Source organism: Hypanus sabinus, chromosome 7 (genome assembly GCF_030144855.1).
Source record: "Hypanus sabinus isolate sHypSab1 chromosome 7, sHypSab1.hap1, whole genome shotgun sequence".
In the NCBI taxonomy this organism is placed as follows: domain Eukaryota; kingdom Metazoa; phylum Chordata; class Chondrichthyes; order Myliobatiformes; family Dasyatidae; genus Hypanus; species Hypanus sabinus.
In genome coordinates, this window is record NC_082712.1 from 470,494 (window position 1) to 483,329 (window position 12,836).

At 43.0% G+C, this 12,836-nt stretch overlaps 1 protein-coding gene across 2 annotated transcripts in view; it reads right to left on the bottom strand.

Annotated features, from left to right (window-relative positions):
- nup155 (nucleoporin 155) overlaps positions 1–12,836 on the bottom strand; it is a 283,923-nt gene that overhangs the window by 228,270 nt on the left and 42,817 nt on the right. For both annotated transcript variants that reach the window (XM_059974027.1, XM_059974028.1), the window contains exons 4-5: positions 10,969–11,039; positions 2,800–2,892 (exon numbers count right to left, since the gene is read on the bottom strand). In XM_059974027.1, the coding sequence (XP_059830010.1) occupies positions 2,800–2,892; positions 10,969–11,039 (164 nt within the window). The remainder of the gene's footprint in view (positions 1–2,799; positions 2,893–10,968; positions 11,040–12,836) is intronic.

The window sequence follows — 12,836 nt, forward strand, 5'->3', positions numbered from 1 at the left end:
TTATACCCTCGCTCTGTCCAGCGATCTACCAACTCTCTCCATTCACATCTTCTCTCCCCGGCAAAAGAACCACAAGAAAGATCAACATCTCTCTCATTGGATAGTCCACATTCCAAAGCCATTATCTCTTGTCATAACCCAAACATTGCTGCTACAGAGAAATCATTAAATTAGCAGTGAAACCATACAGCACATTACGTACACAAGGCTTGGGGGAGGGGGGGGCCAAAAACCAGAGAACATCGGCATTAGCCCTAGACTAAGGAGGTGACCCAGGCAGGCCAGGTGACCTTGAGCCAATGGCATAGAGAGTCATCAGAGAGTCATCATACACCAAGAAAAAATGAGGTACGAAGGTAAACTAGCCAAGAATATAAAGAAGGATAGTAAAAGCTTCTGTAGGTATGTGAATAGCAAAAAAATAGTTAACACCAAAATTGGGCCATTGAAGACAGAAACGGGTGTATTTATTATGGGGAACAAGGAAATGGCAGACAAGTTGAACAGGTACTTTGGTACTTTGGTACAATGCATACGGTGCATTGGCCTTTATCAACCGTGGGATTGAGTTTAAGAGCCAAGAGGTAATGTTGCAGCTATGTAGGACCCTGGTCAGACCCCACTTGGAGTACTGTGCTCAGTTCTGGTCACCTCACTACAGGAAGGATGTGGAAACCATAGAAAGTGTGCAGTGGATATTTACAGGATGTTGCCTGGATTGGGGAGCAGACCTTATGAGAATAGGTTGAGCGAACTCGGCCTTTTTCCTTGAAACAGCAGAGGATGAGAGGTGACCTGATAGAGTTGTGCAAGATAACGAGAGGCATTGGTCGTGTGGATAGTCAGAGACTTTTTCCCAGGGCTGAAATGGCTAACACGAGAGGGAACAGTTTTAAGGTGCGTGGAAGTAGGTACAGAGCAGATGTCAGGGTTACATTTTTTTTTAAATACGCAGAGAGTGGTGAGTGCATGGAATGGGTTACCAGCGGCAATGGTGAAGGCGGAAATAATAGGGTCTTTTAAGGGACTCCTGGATAGGTACGTGGAGCTTAGAAAAATAGAGGGCAATGGGTAAGCCTAGGTAGTTCTAAGGTAACAACATGTTCAGCATAGCTTTGTGTGCCAAAGGGCCTGTATTGTGCAGTAGGTTTTCTATGTTTCTATGAACTGCTTCTCCCAGAGGATGGTGAATCTGTGGAATTTGCTGCCCAATGAAACAGTAGAGGCTTCCTCAGTAAATTTCATCTTATGGTCTCTAAAAAAAAATCACTAGATTCTGGAATTGTTCCAGAGGACTGGATAATTGTAAATTTCACTCCACCCTTTAAGAATGGAGGGAGACAGAAGAAAGGAAATCATAGGCATCTGCCTCTACTTTCATACCAGAATCATTCTTACTATTGTGATGTGTGATGAGCAAATCAGACGGAGATGGGGTCCAGAGTTGACCCCCCACCCTGTGAACTATGCTGTTAACGAGAAAGAGAGAAGGAGAGGGGGGGATGCCTCGAGAGGGGGAGAGGGAGAGAGGGAGAGAGAGAGAGAGAGACTGATTTAGTATTATGACTTATTCGATAATTGTTTACTTTTTCTCCAAGGATACTTTTGCCTGCTTGTGTGAATCCCTGCTGAGACAGCAAGGCAGTTCCAGATGATAGACATATGATGGTTGGCTGGTACCCCAGCAGGGGAGATAAAAAGTGGGTCTGCTGAGATAGAGCCAGACACGCCACGGGACACTGAACGAGCACTGTGCACCCACAGGAAGGTGGGGGATTGGAGGATCGATTTGGGGGAATCGATCAGAGGCTCACAGTGTGTGAAGTCAGACCAGAGGGGGCTTGTGAGTGTGTCCATCCTCGCCTGGGTGACAGGCTCACCACTGAAGAACGGTCTGGCCGGGAACGGAGGTGTCACAGTCGGTGACCGCAACAGCACAACAGAACAAGATAACAGAAGGTTTGCCTGCTGCAACTGCTCACCTCTCGCTTGCTCGCTCTCTCTCTCTCCAATGATACAACAGCAACTACCTCGACTCAAACTAAACTGAAATGAACAGAGCTCTGCACCATCATAAGACTATTCATTTACCCCTAGACTTCGAAAGAGCTTGATTTTGATTTATATTTCTACTCTTCTGTATATATCATTGCTAACCTGTTTTATATGTATATTTGCATTTTATAGTACTGTATTACTTAGTTTACTAATAAATTCTTATAGTTGCAGTACCACCAGACTCCAACGCATCATTCCATTTCTGCTGGTTTGGTAACCCGGACACGGCTGTGAAATTTGTTCTTACGTAGCAGCAGCTCTGTGCAATACATCAGTCACAATACAATAAGAAATATATTTTAAAAATAGTGCAAAGAGCAAATTAGGAGGCAACATTCATGGACTGTTCAGAAATCTAATGGTGGAGGGGAAGAATCTATTCCTAAAACAATGAATGTGCATCTTCGGACTCCTGCGCCTCTTCCATGATGAGAATAACGAGAAGGGCAAGGATCCCCAACACCATCTTAAGGCAATGCCTTTTGAAGATGTCCTCGATGCCCTTGTTTAACCACAGTCATAATGTTTAACTAATTTTACAATCCACCTCAATTACTCTTTCACTTGCAATACCATTGATGAGCCTAGGGTTAATGGGAAAGGAAAGCCAACCCAAATCTCAGCTCCAATCTCGGCCCTGTGACTATCTCATAATGCAGAGGGGAAAGAGAACTTAGTGCCACCCTGGATAGACAGTAACATAATTCAAAATGGTCCCGACTCAATCTCCTTGCACTATACCTGACTGAGAACTGGATAAGCTGACACCAAGGATCACAATGTCAACGGGAGTGGCAAGTACCAGCAAATGTCGTATGTGAGGTTGGAATATTCCTGGAAATACAAGATTGGATTCTATTAGTCAGTCAGTTGCAGTTGGGAAAGGCCCATTACAAATACACCCTCCACGTGCAATACAAATACATTAAGCACAAAACTAAAGCTGTCCATGCAAGATTAGATAACCTCAAAAATAAAAATGCATGTAAAACACGTACAATTATACAAAATTTTGTAAGAACGTACTTGGAGCACTCTGTGCAGTTCCAGTCCAATAGAGTGACACGATGGATGTGATTAAGAGAAGGTGCAGAAAGGATTCACAAGGATGTTACCAGGGTTAGAGGGCGTGAGTTATGAAACACAGACTGGATAGATTTGGACTGTTCTCCCTGGAGTGAAGAAAGTTGAGGGAAGGAAGGAAGTAAAACTAAAGAGCAAAGACAGTGTACATAGCATTTTTCTCAGTGTAATGGTTCTAAAACACTGAAGGCATAGGTTTAAGTTGCAAAGGAGAAGATCAAAAAGGAGACTGAAGTGCAAGCTTTTCTCCAAGGGGTAGAGGATATGTGGAATAAGCTGCCAACTGTGGTGCTAGTGGCAGCTGTAATTACGATGTTATAAAAGATATACACTCAGTGTCCACTATACTGGGTGCATCTGCTCATTAATGTAAATATCTAATCAACCAATCAGAAAGCAGGTACGACACAGACTGAATGCAGATAGAATGACAGTCAGAGAAGCACAGCATAGAAACAGGCCCTTTGGCCTTTCTAGTCCATGCCAGAACAATTTAAACTGCCTATTCCCATTTACCTGCACTGGCACCAGAGCCCTCCATGCTCCTACCATCCACTTTCCTATCCAAATTTTGCTTAAATATTGAAGTCGAGTTTGCATGGATCACTTGTGCTGGGAGCTGGCACAATCCTCTGAGTGAAGAGGTTTCCCCTCATGTTCCCCTTTCACCTGTTAAACAACCACCTCTGGTTGAGCCAACTTCAGTGGTGGAAGTCTGCTTGCATTTACCCTATCAATACCCAACTATGGCCTTCTTTCAGCCACGACTCAGTGATGTCCACAATACCATACCCAACAATCGCTAATTGTGCCACGAGTTCATCCACCTTATTCCAAATGCTACATGCATTTAAATACAGCAGCTTCAGTCCTGCATTATTTGTCCTTTTGAATTCTGCCTCTGTGGTGCAACTTAATTTATTGCTCTGTTTGCATTTGCACCCAGTCACTGGCTTGTCCTTCCTTACATTCACGGTACACCCATCATCTACTTCTAAACCGCTGGCTCATCCTCAGCTCTATCATACTCATTCCCATCCCCCTGCCATATTAGTTTAAACCACACACAACAGCTCCAATAAACCTAACGTGGATAGACAACACACGACCATGAACACACATTCACTGTCTTTAGGTACAGAAAGCATGGATTTGTACAGGAAATACAGGCAAATGGGATTTGACGAGCATCTTGTCAGCATGTGAGAGTCAGGCTAACAGTCTGATTTACAAGCTGCATATCCCTGTAAATCTATAATCGCCCTTCTCTTCCCATGGTTGACAAGACAATAGACAATAGGTGCAGAAGTAGACCATTCGACCCCTCGAGTCTGCACCGCCATTCTGAGATCATGGCTGATCATTCACTATCAATACCCAGTCCCTGCCTTGTCCCCATATCCCTTGATTCCCCTATCCATCAGATATCTATCCAGCTCCTTCTTGAAAGCATCCAGAGAATTGGCCGTCTTCCGAGGCAGTGCATTCCACACCTCCACAACTCTCTGGGAGAAGAAGCTCTTCCTCAACTCTGTTTTAAATAAACTGACCTCTTATTCTCAAACTGACCTCTTATTCTCAAAGAGTCTAGAACATTTAGTCAAGTGGAAAAAAGAAAGTTACTTAGAGTTTAGGAAACAAGAATCTGACAGGGCTCTACTGAGGTAAAAGGCAGCCAGGAAGGAGCTGAAGAATGGACCTTGGAGAGCTAGAAGGGGCCAAAAGGAAAATCCTGCCTGACAAACCTACTGCAATGCTTTGAGAAATTACAGGCAGGGTAGACAAAGGAGATGCAGTAGACGTGGTGTACTTAGATTTTCAGAAGGCCTTTGACAAGGTGCTGCACGAGGCTGCTTAGCAAGATAAGAACCCATGAAATTACAGGAAAGTTACTAGCGTGGGTGGAGCACTGGCTGGTCGGCAGAAAGCAGAGTGAGAATAAACAGATCCTATCCTGGCTGGCTGCCAGCTGCCAGTGGAATTTCACAGGGATCAGTGTTGGGACCACTGCTTTTTACGATGTATGTCAATGATTTGGACTATGGTATTAATGGATTTGTGGCAAAATTTGCTGATGATACAAAGATAGGTGGAGGAACGGGTAGTGTTGAGGAAACAGAGCCTACAGAAAGATTTAGATAGTTTAGGGGAATGGGGAAAGAAGTGGCAAACTAAATACAATGTTGGAAAGTGCATGGTCATGCACTTTGGTGGAAGAAATAAACTGGCAGATTATTATTTAGATGGGGAGAGAATTCAAAATGCAGAGATGCAAAGAGACTTGGGAGTCCTTGTGGAAGATACCCTAAAGGTTAACATCCAGGTTGAGTCAGTTGTGAAGAAGGCGAATGTAATGTTGGCTTTCATCTCTTGAGGTACAGAATGTAAGAGCAGGGATGTGATGTTGAGGCTCTATAAGGCACTCGTGAGACCGCACTTGCAGTACTGTGTGCAGTTTTGGACTCCCTATTTTAGAAAGAATATACTGACATTGGAGAGGGTTCAGAGAAGATTCACGAGAATGATTCCAGGAATGAAAGGGTTACCTCATGAGGAATGTCTGGCAGCTCTTGGACTGTATTCCCTGGATTTCAGGAGAATGAGGGGGGAATCTCATAGAAACATGCTAAATGTTAAAAGGCCTGAACAGATTAGATAAATGGCAGAGTTACTTTCCATAGTAGGGGATTCTAGGACAAGAGGGCACAACTTCAGGATTGAAGGACATCCTTTTAGAGCTGAGATGAGAAGAAATTACTTTAGTCAGAGAGTGGTAAATCTGTGGAATTTGTTGCCACAAGCGGCTGTGGAAGCCAAGTCATTGGGTGTATTTAAGGCAGAGATAGATAGGTTCTTAATCAGCCAGGGCATCAAAGGGTATGGGGTGAAAGCGGGGAATGGGGATGCCCAGAAGAATTGGATCACCCTATGATGGAATGGTGGAGCAGACTCGATGGGCCGAATGGTCTACTTCTGCTCCTATATCTTATAGTCTTATGAGAAGGCTTTAACGAATACAGAACACAGAACATTACAGTACAGTACAGGCCCTATGGCCCAAAATATTATTACAACCTTTTAACCTACTCCAAGATCAGATCAACCCTTTCGTTCTACATAACTCTCCATTTTTCAAACATCCATGTACTTATTTAAGAGTTTCTTAAATGCTCCTAATGATTCTATGTCTACAATCGCCAGTGACAGGACATTACATGCATCTACTACTCTAATGAAAATTAGAGGGATATGTAGGAAGTGTTAGGTTGATCTTAAGAGTAAGTTGAAAAGCAGTGAGTACTTGAAATGAGCTGCCAGAGGATGTTTAAGGGACATAGAAACATAGAAAACATACAGCACAATTACAGTCCTTCGACCCACAATGCTGAGCCAAACATAATTACTTTAGAAAATACCTAAGGTTACCCATTGCCCTCTATTTTTCTAAGCTCCATTTACCTATCCAGGAGTCTCTTAAAAGACCTTGTCGTATCTGCCTTCACCAGTCTCTGAAAGCCCATTCCATGCACTCACTACTCTCTGCATAAAAAACTTACCCCTGACATTACCTCTGTACCTGCTTCCAAGCACCTTAAAACTGTGCCCTCTCGTGGTAGCCATTTTAGCCCTGGGGAAAAGCCTCTGATTATCCAAATGATCAATGCCTCTCATCATCTTATACACCTCTCTCAGGTCACCTCTCATCCTCCGTCGCTCCAAGGAGAAAAGGCCAAGTTCACTCAACCTATTCTCATGAGGCATGCTCCCCAATCCAGGCAACATCCTTGTAAATCTAGACATTTGGACAGGTACATGGTGGGGTACGGCTTATAAAACTTTATGGACCAAATGCAAGCAAGTGGTTCAAGCAGGGAGGATGCAGCAGTTGATATGGGCCAGCTTCCATACTGTATTACTCTAGGAGCCAGAGGGTAGAAAAAGCAGGTCATTTTAACACACAAGACACAGCAGCAGAACAAGGCCAATTGGCCCATCGAGTCTGGTCCGGCATTCAACCAAGGCTGGTCCTTTATTCCCCTCCTCAGCCCCACTCACTGACCTTCTCCCCCATAATCTTTGACGCCATGTCCAATTGAGAAACCATCAAGCTCTGCCTCAAATACACTCAAAGATCTGGCCTCCACAGCTGCCTGTGGTAGCAAATTCCACAAATTCACCACCATCTGGCTAAAGAACTTTTTCTCTGCATCTGCTTTAAATGGACGCCCCTCTAACCTGAGCCCGAGCCCGAGCCCTCTTGTCCTAAGCTCCAGCACCATGGAGAACATCCTTTCAACATCTACTCTGTCTAGGCCTTTCAAAATTCGAAAGGTTTCAATGAGATTACCCACTCCCCCACTACTTTTAAATTCCAACAAGTACAGACCCAGAGCTATCAAATTTTCCTTGTATTATAACCCTTTCATTCCTGGAAACATCCTTGTGGACTCCTCTGGACCCTCTCTAATGCCAGCATATCTTTTCTTAGATGAGGAGCCCTATACTGTTCACAATACTCAAAGTGAGGTCTCATAAAGTGTGCCTCATAAACCCTGCTCTTATATTCTAGACCACTTTAAATTAACACTAACATTTTATTTGTCTTCCTCACCACCGACTCTACCCGCAAGTTAACCTTCAGGGCATTCTGCACAAGATGCCTTTGCACCTCAGATTTTAGGATTATCTCCCCGTTTTGAAAATAGTCTGCATATTTATTTCTACTATCAAAGTGCATGAACATTGCATTTCATTTATCCCTAACTGCTCATTCTCCTAATCTATCTAAGTCCTCTGCAGCCTACCTGTTTCCTCAACACTACCTGCTCCTCCACCAATCTTCGTATCATCTGCAAACTTGGCCTCCTATTCCATCATCTAAATTATTGATATACAACATAAAAAGTAGTCCCAACACTGTTCCCTGTGGAACATCATTAGTCACTGGTATTGGAGTATAAAAATATTATGGAGTATAAAACTTGTATTATTTGCTGTGTAACCAAAACTATGTAGTCAGTTTGCTATGCATGTACCCAAGATGAGATGCTAGGAATGTAGAAGACAATGGTGTGTTAATATATGTTAATGAGAGGTAGCTAAGAGGTGTAGTCAGCTTTGAAGTCAGCTTTGAAGTTTGCTATTTGCTATGCATGTATCCAATTGAATGTAGAAGACAATGGTGTGGTAATGAGAGGTAGCTAAGAGATGTTTTGCTTTGAACTTGTTTGCTGTGTAACCAAAACTATGTAGTTTGAACTTGCTATTTGCTATGCATGTACCCAATTTAGTAGGAGAATGAAATCTTAAGAATGTAGAAGACAATGGTGTGTTGGTGAGAGACGGCTGGGAGATGTGGATTGGAACATGATTAAGTCAATGGGACGTATGTGTGAAACTGGACCAGGATTTTGCTATAAAAAATGCCGTGTCCGAGGATCGGTGGGCAATCAGCGACTAGCTCACTGACTGTCTCAGCTTTGATTTGCAAATTAAAGTTTAACCCTTCTTGAAGAATCTTCTGCGTCTCCTGGTCATTTGTGAGGCACAAAAAACCACGACACTGGCAGCCAACTAGAAAAGGATGGTTTAATTCCCACTTGCTGCCTCCTACCTATCAGCCAATGCTCTAACCATGCCAGTAGCTTCCCTGTAATCCCATAGGCTCTTAACTTGGTAAGCAGCTTCATGTGTGGCACCTTGTCAAAGGCCTTACGAAAGTCCAAATATATAACACCCACTGCATCCCCTTTATCTATCCTACTTGCAATCTCCTAAAGAATTACAACAGGTTCATCAGGCAAGATTTTCCCCTTGAGGAAAGCATGCTGACTGTCTTATCTTGTCCAATGTCATCAAGTACTCCATTATCTCATTCTTAACAACAGACTCCAACCACTGAGATCAGGCTAACTGGTCTATAATTTTCTTTCTGCTGCCTTCCTCAGTTCTGAAAGCATGGAGTGACTTTTGTAATTTTCCAGTCCTCTGGCACAATGCCAGAGTCCAATATCTGTGAAAGATCATTACTAATGCCTCCACAAGCTCTGCCACTAGCTCTTTCAGAACCCCAGGGTGCAGTTCATCTGGTCCAGTGACTAATGTACCCTTAGGTCTTTCAGCTTTTTGAGCACCTTCTCCACTGTAATAGTAACTGTGCTCACTTCTCTTCCCCTCACACCCTTCAACATCTGGCACACTGCTAGTGTCTTCCACAATGAAGACTGATGCAAAATGCTCAGTTAGTTCATCTGCCATCTCCTTATCCTTGTTATTATTTAGCCACATTTTTAGCAGTCCTATATCCATCTCATCTCCGTTTTACTTTTTACATATATGCTTGAAAAGCTTTTACTATTCACTTGGATATTGTTTGCTAGTTTGTTTCATATTTCATTTTTTTCCTTTTAGTGAGCCTGTCTTCCCACCAATTTTTGCTTTGTTGTATGCCCTCTATTTTGTTTTTATATTAGCTTTGACTTCCCTTGTTAGCAACTGGTGTACTATTTTGCCATTTGAGTATTTCTTCATTTTTGGAATACATCTTCCTGCATCTTCCTCATCTTTTCCAGAAATACAATCCATCTCTGCCAGCAACTCCTTCCAATTTACTTTGGCCAACTCCTCTCTCATAACACTGTAATTTCCTTTAATCCACTGAAATACTGCTACATCAGACTTTACTTTCTCCCTATCAAATTTCGAGTTGAACTCAATCATATAGTGATCGCTGCCTCCTAAAGGTTCTTTTACCTTAGCTCCCTAACTACCTCCGTTCATTACATAACACCCAATCCAGCTAGTAGGCTCAACGACAAAATGCTCTAAAAAGCCATCTCATAGGCATCCAACAAATTCACTCTTGAGATCCATTTCTAACATTTTCCCAATCAACCTACATGTTGAAATCTCCCATGTCTTTTTGACACACCTTTCTTATTTCCTTCTTTATTCTGTGGTCCACACCCTAGCTACTTTGGGAGGCCTGCATATAACTCCCATCAAGGCCCTTTTACCCTTGCAGTTTCTTATCTCAACACACAGGGATTCAACATCTTCTAATCCTATGTCACATTTTTCTACTAATTTGATGCCATTCTCTACTAGCAAAGCCACACCATCTCCTCTGAGTGCCTTCCTACTCTCCGATACAACGTGTAACTTTGGACATTTAGCTCCAACTACAACCATCCTTCAACCACAATTCAGTGATGGCCACATCATACCTTTTATCTGTAATAGTGCAACAAGATCATCTACCTTATTTCATATACTCCATGCATATATAACACTGAGTACTGTATTTGCTACCCTTTCTGATTCTGCATCCCTAATATACTGATACTCACTCTTCCGGCAGCAATTTTGTCCTATCATCTGTCTGCCCTTCCTGACAGTCTGACTGCACACTATCTTTGGTTTTTTAACCATCTGCCCTATCCTGAGTCATTTTATTTCAGTTCCCACCCCTTTGTCAAATGACTACCCTGGAGGTCCTGCTTCTCAGCTTTCTGCCTCGCTCTCTAAGTTCTCTTTTCAGGATCTCTTTGCTTTTTGTTCCTATGCAGCAAGATATCTGGCTGCTCTCCTTCCCTCTCCTTCATCCCAAAAATGCTGTGGGATCAAAATTTTGATGGAGAGTAGCAACAAAACCAACCAAATTACTCCTTCGGTTCACTAACACTTTTGTAATTAAATTACTCTGTCATGGAATGATTTAAGAGAAATGCTTGGTAGACCAGAACTGGTGGAGATTACAGAAGAGAAGTGGCACATTCATAAAGTAATTTGAAAACAAAGGTGGAATTTTAAAAATAGCTAACTTACCAACTCTGGGTTTTACCAGTCCCACTGACAGAATTGTTTCACTCAGCCCATCAAAGTAAACCAAATCACCCCTGAAAAAGACAAGATGACAGGACCAGGCTCAAAGCAAGGTTATTCACGACAGTTTGTACAAGTTTACAGAATACGACCAGACTTGACTCGACCATAACACATTCTCGTTCCTTAACTTACACCTTGTCTTTTTAAATAGACAATAGGTGTAGGAGTAGGCCATTCGGCTGTTCGAGCCAGCACCGCCATTCAATGTGATCATGGCTGATCATCCACAATCAGTACCCCGTTCCTGCCTTCTCCCCATATCCCTTGACTCCGCTATCTTTAAGACTCCTTCTTGAAGGCATCCAAAGAATTGGCCGCCACTGCCTTCTGAGGCAGAGCATTCCATAGATCCACAACTGTCTGAGTGAAAAAGTTTTCCCTCAACTCTGTTCTAAATGGCCTACCCCTTATTCTTAAACTGTGGCCTCTGGTTCTGGACTCCACCAACATCGGGAACATTTTTCCTGCCTCTAGCGTGTCCAATCTTTTAATAATCTTATATGTTTCAATCAGATCCCCTCTCATCCTTCTAAATTCTGGTGTATACAAGCCCAGTCGCTTCAATCTTTCAACATATGATAGTCCCTCCATCCTGGGAATTAACCTCGTGAATGTACGCTGCACTCTCTCAATAGCAAGAAGGTCCTTCCTCAAATTTGGAGACCGAAACTGAACACAATACTCCAGTTGGGGTCTCACCAGGACCCTGTACAACTGCAGAAAGACCTCTTTGCTCCTGTACTCAACTCTCCTTGTTATGAAGGCCAACATGCCATTAGCTTTCTTCACTGCCTGCTGTACCTGCATGCTTAGTTTCAGTGACTGATGAACAAGGACACCTAGATCTCATTGTACTTCCCCTTTTCCTAACTTGGCAGCATTCAGATAGTAATCTGCCTTCCTGTTCTTGCCACCAAAGTGGATAACCTCACATTTACCCACATTAAACTGCATCTGCCATGCATCTGTCCACTCACCCAACCTGTCCAAATCACCCTGCATTCTCCTAACATCCTCCTCATATTTCACACTACTACCCAGCTTTGTGTCATCTGCAATTTTGCTAATGTTACTTTTAATCCCTTCATCTAAATCATTAATGTATAATGTAAATAGCCGCGGTCCCAGCACCAAGCCTTGCGATACCCCACTAGTCACTGCCTACCATTCTGAAAAGGTCCCGTTAATCCCTCTTTGTTTCCTGTCTGCCAACCAATTTTCTATCCATGTCGGTACCCTACCCCCAATACCAAGTGCTTTAATTTTGCCCACTAATCCCCGATGTGGGACCTTATCAAAGGCTTTCTGAAAGTCCAGGTACACTACATCCACTGGCTCTCCCTTGTCCACTTTCATAGTTACATTCTCAAAAAATTCCAGCAGATTAGTCAAGTATGATTTCCCCTTCGTAAATCCATGCTGACTCGGACCGATCCTGTTACTGCTATCCAAATTTGCCGTAATTTCACCTTTTATAATCGATTCCAGCATCTTCCCTACCACTGATGTCAGGCTAACTGGTCTATAATTCCGTTTTCTCTTTCCCTCCTTTCTTAAAAAGTGGGATAACATTAGCTATCCTCCAATCCTCAGGAACTGATCTTGAATCTATAGAACATTGGAAAATGATTACCAACATGTCCACAATTTCTGGAGCCACCTCCTTAAGTACCCTGGGATGCAGACCATCAGGCCCTGGGGATTTATCGGCTTTCAGTCCCATCAGTCTACCCAACACCATTTTCTGCCTAATGTGAATTTCCTTTAGTTCCTCCTTTACCCTAGGTCCTCTGGCCACTATTACATCT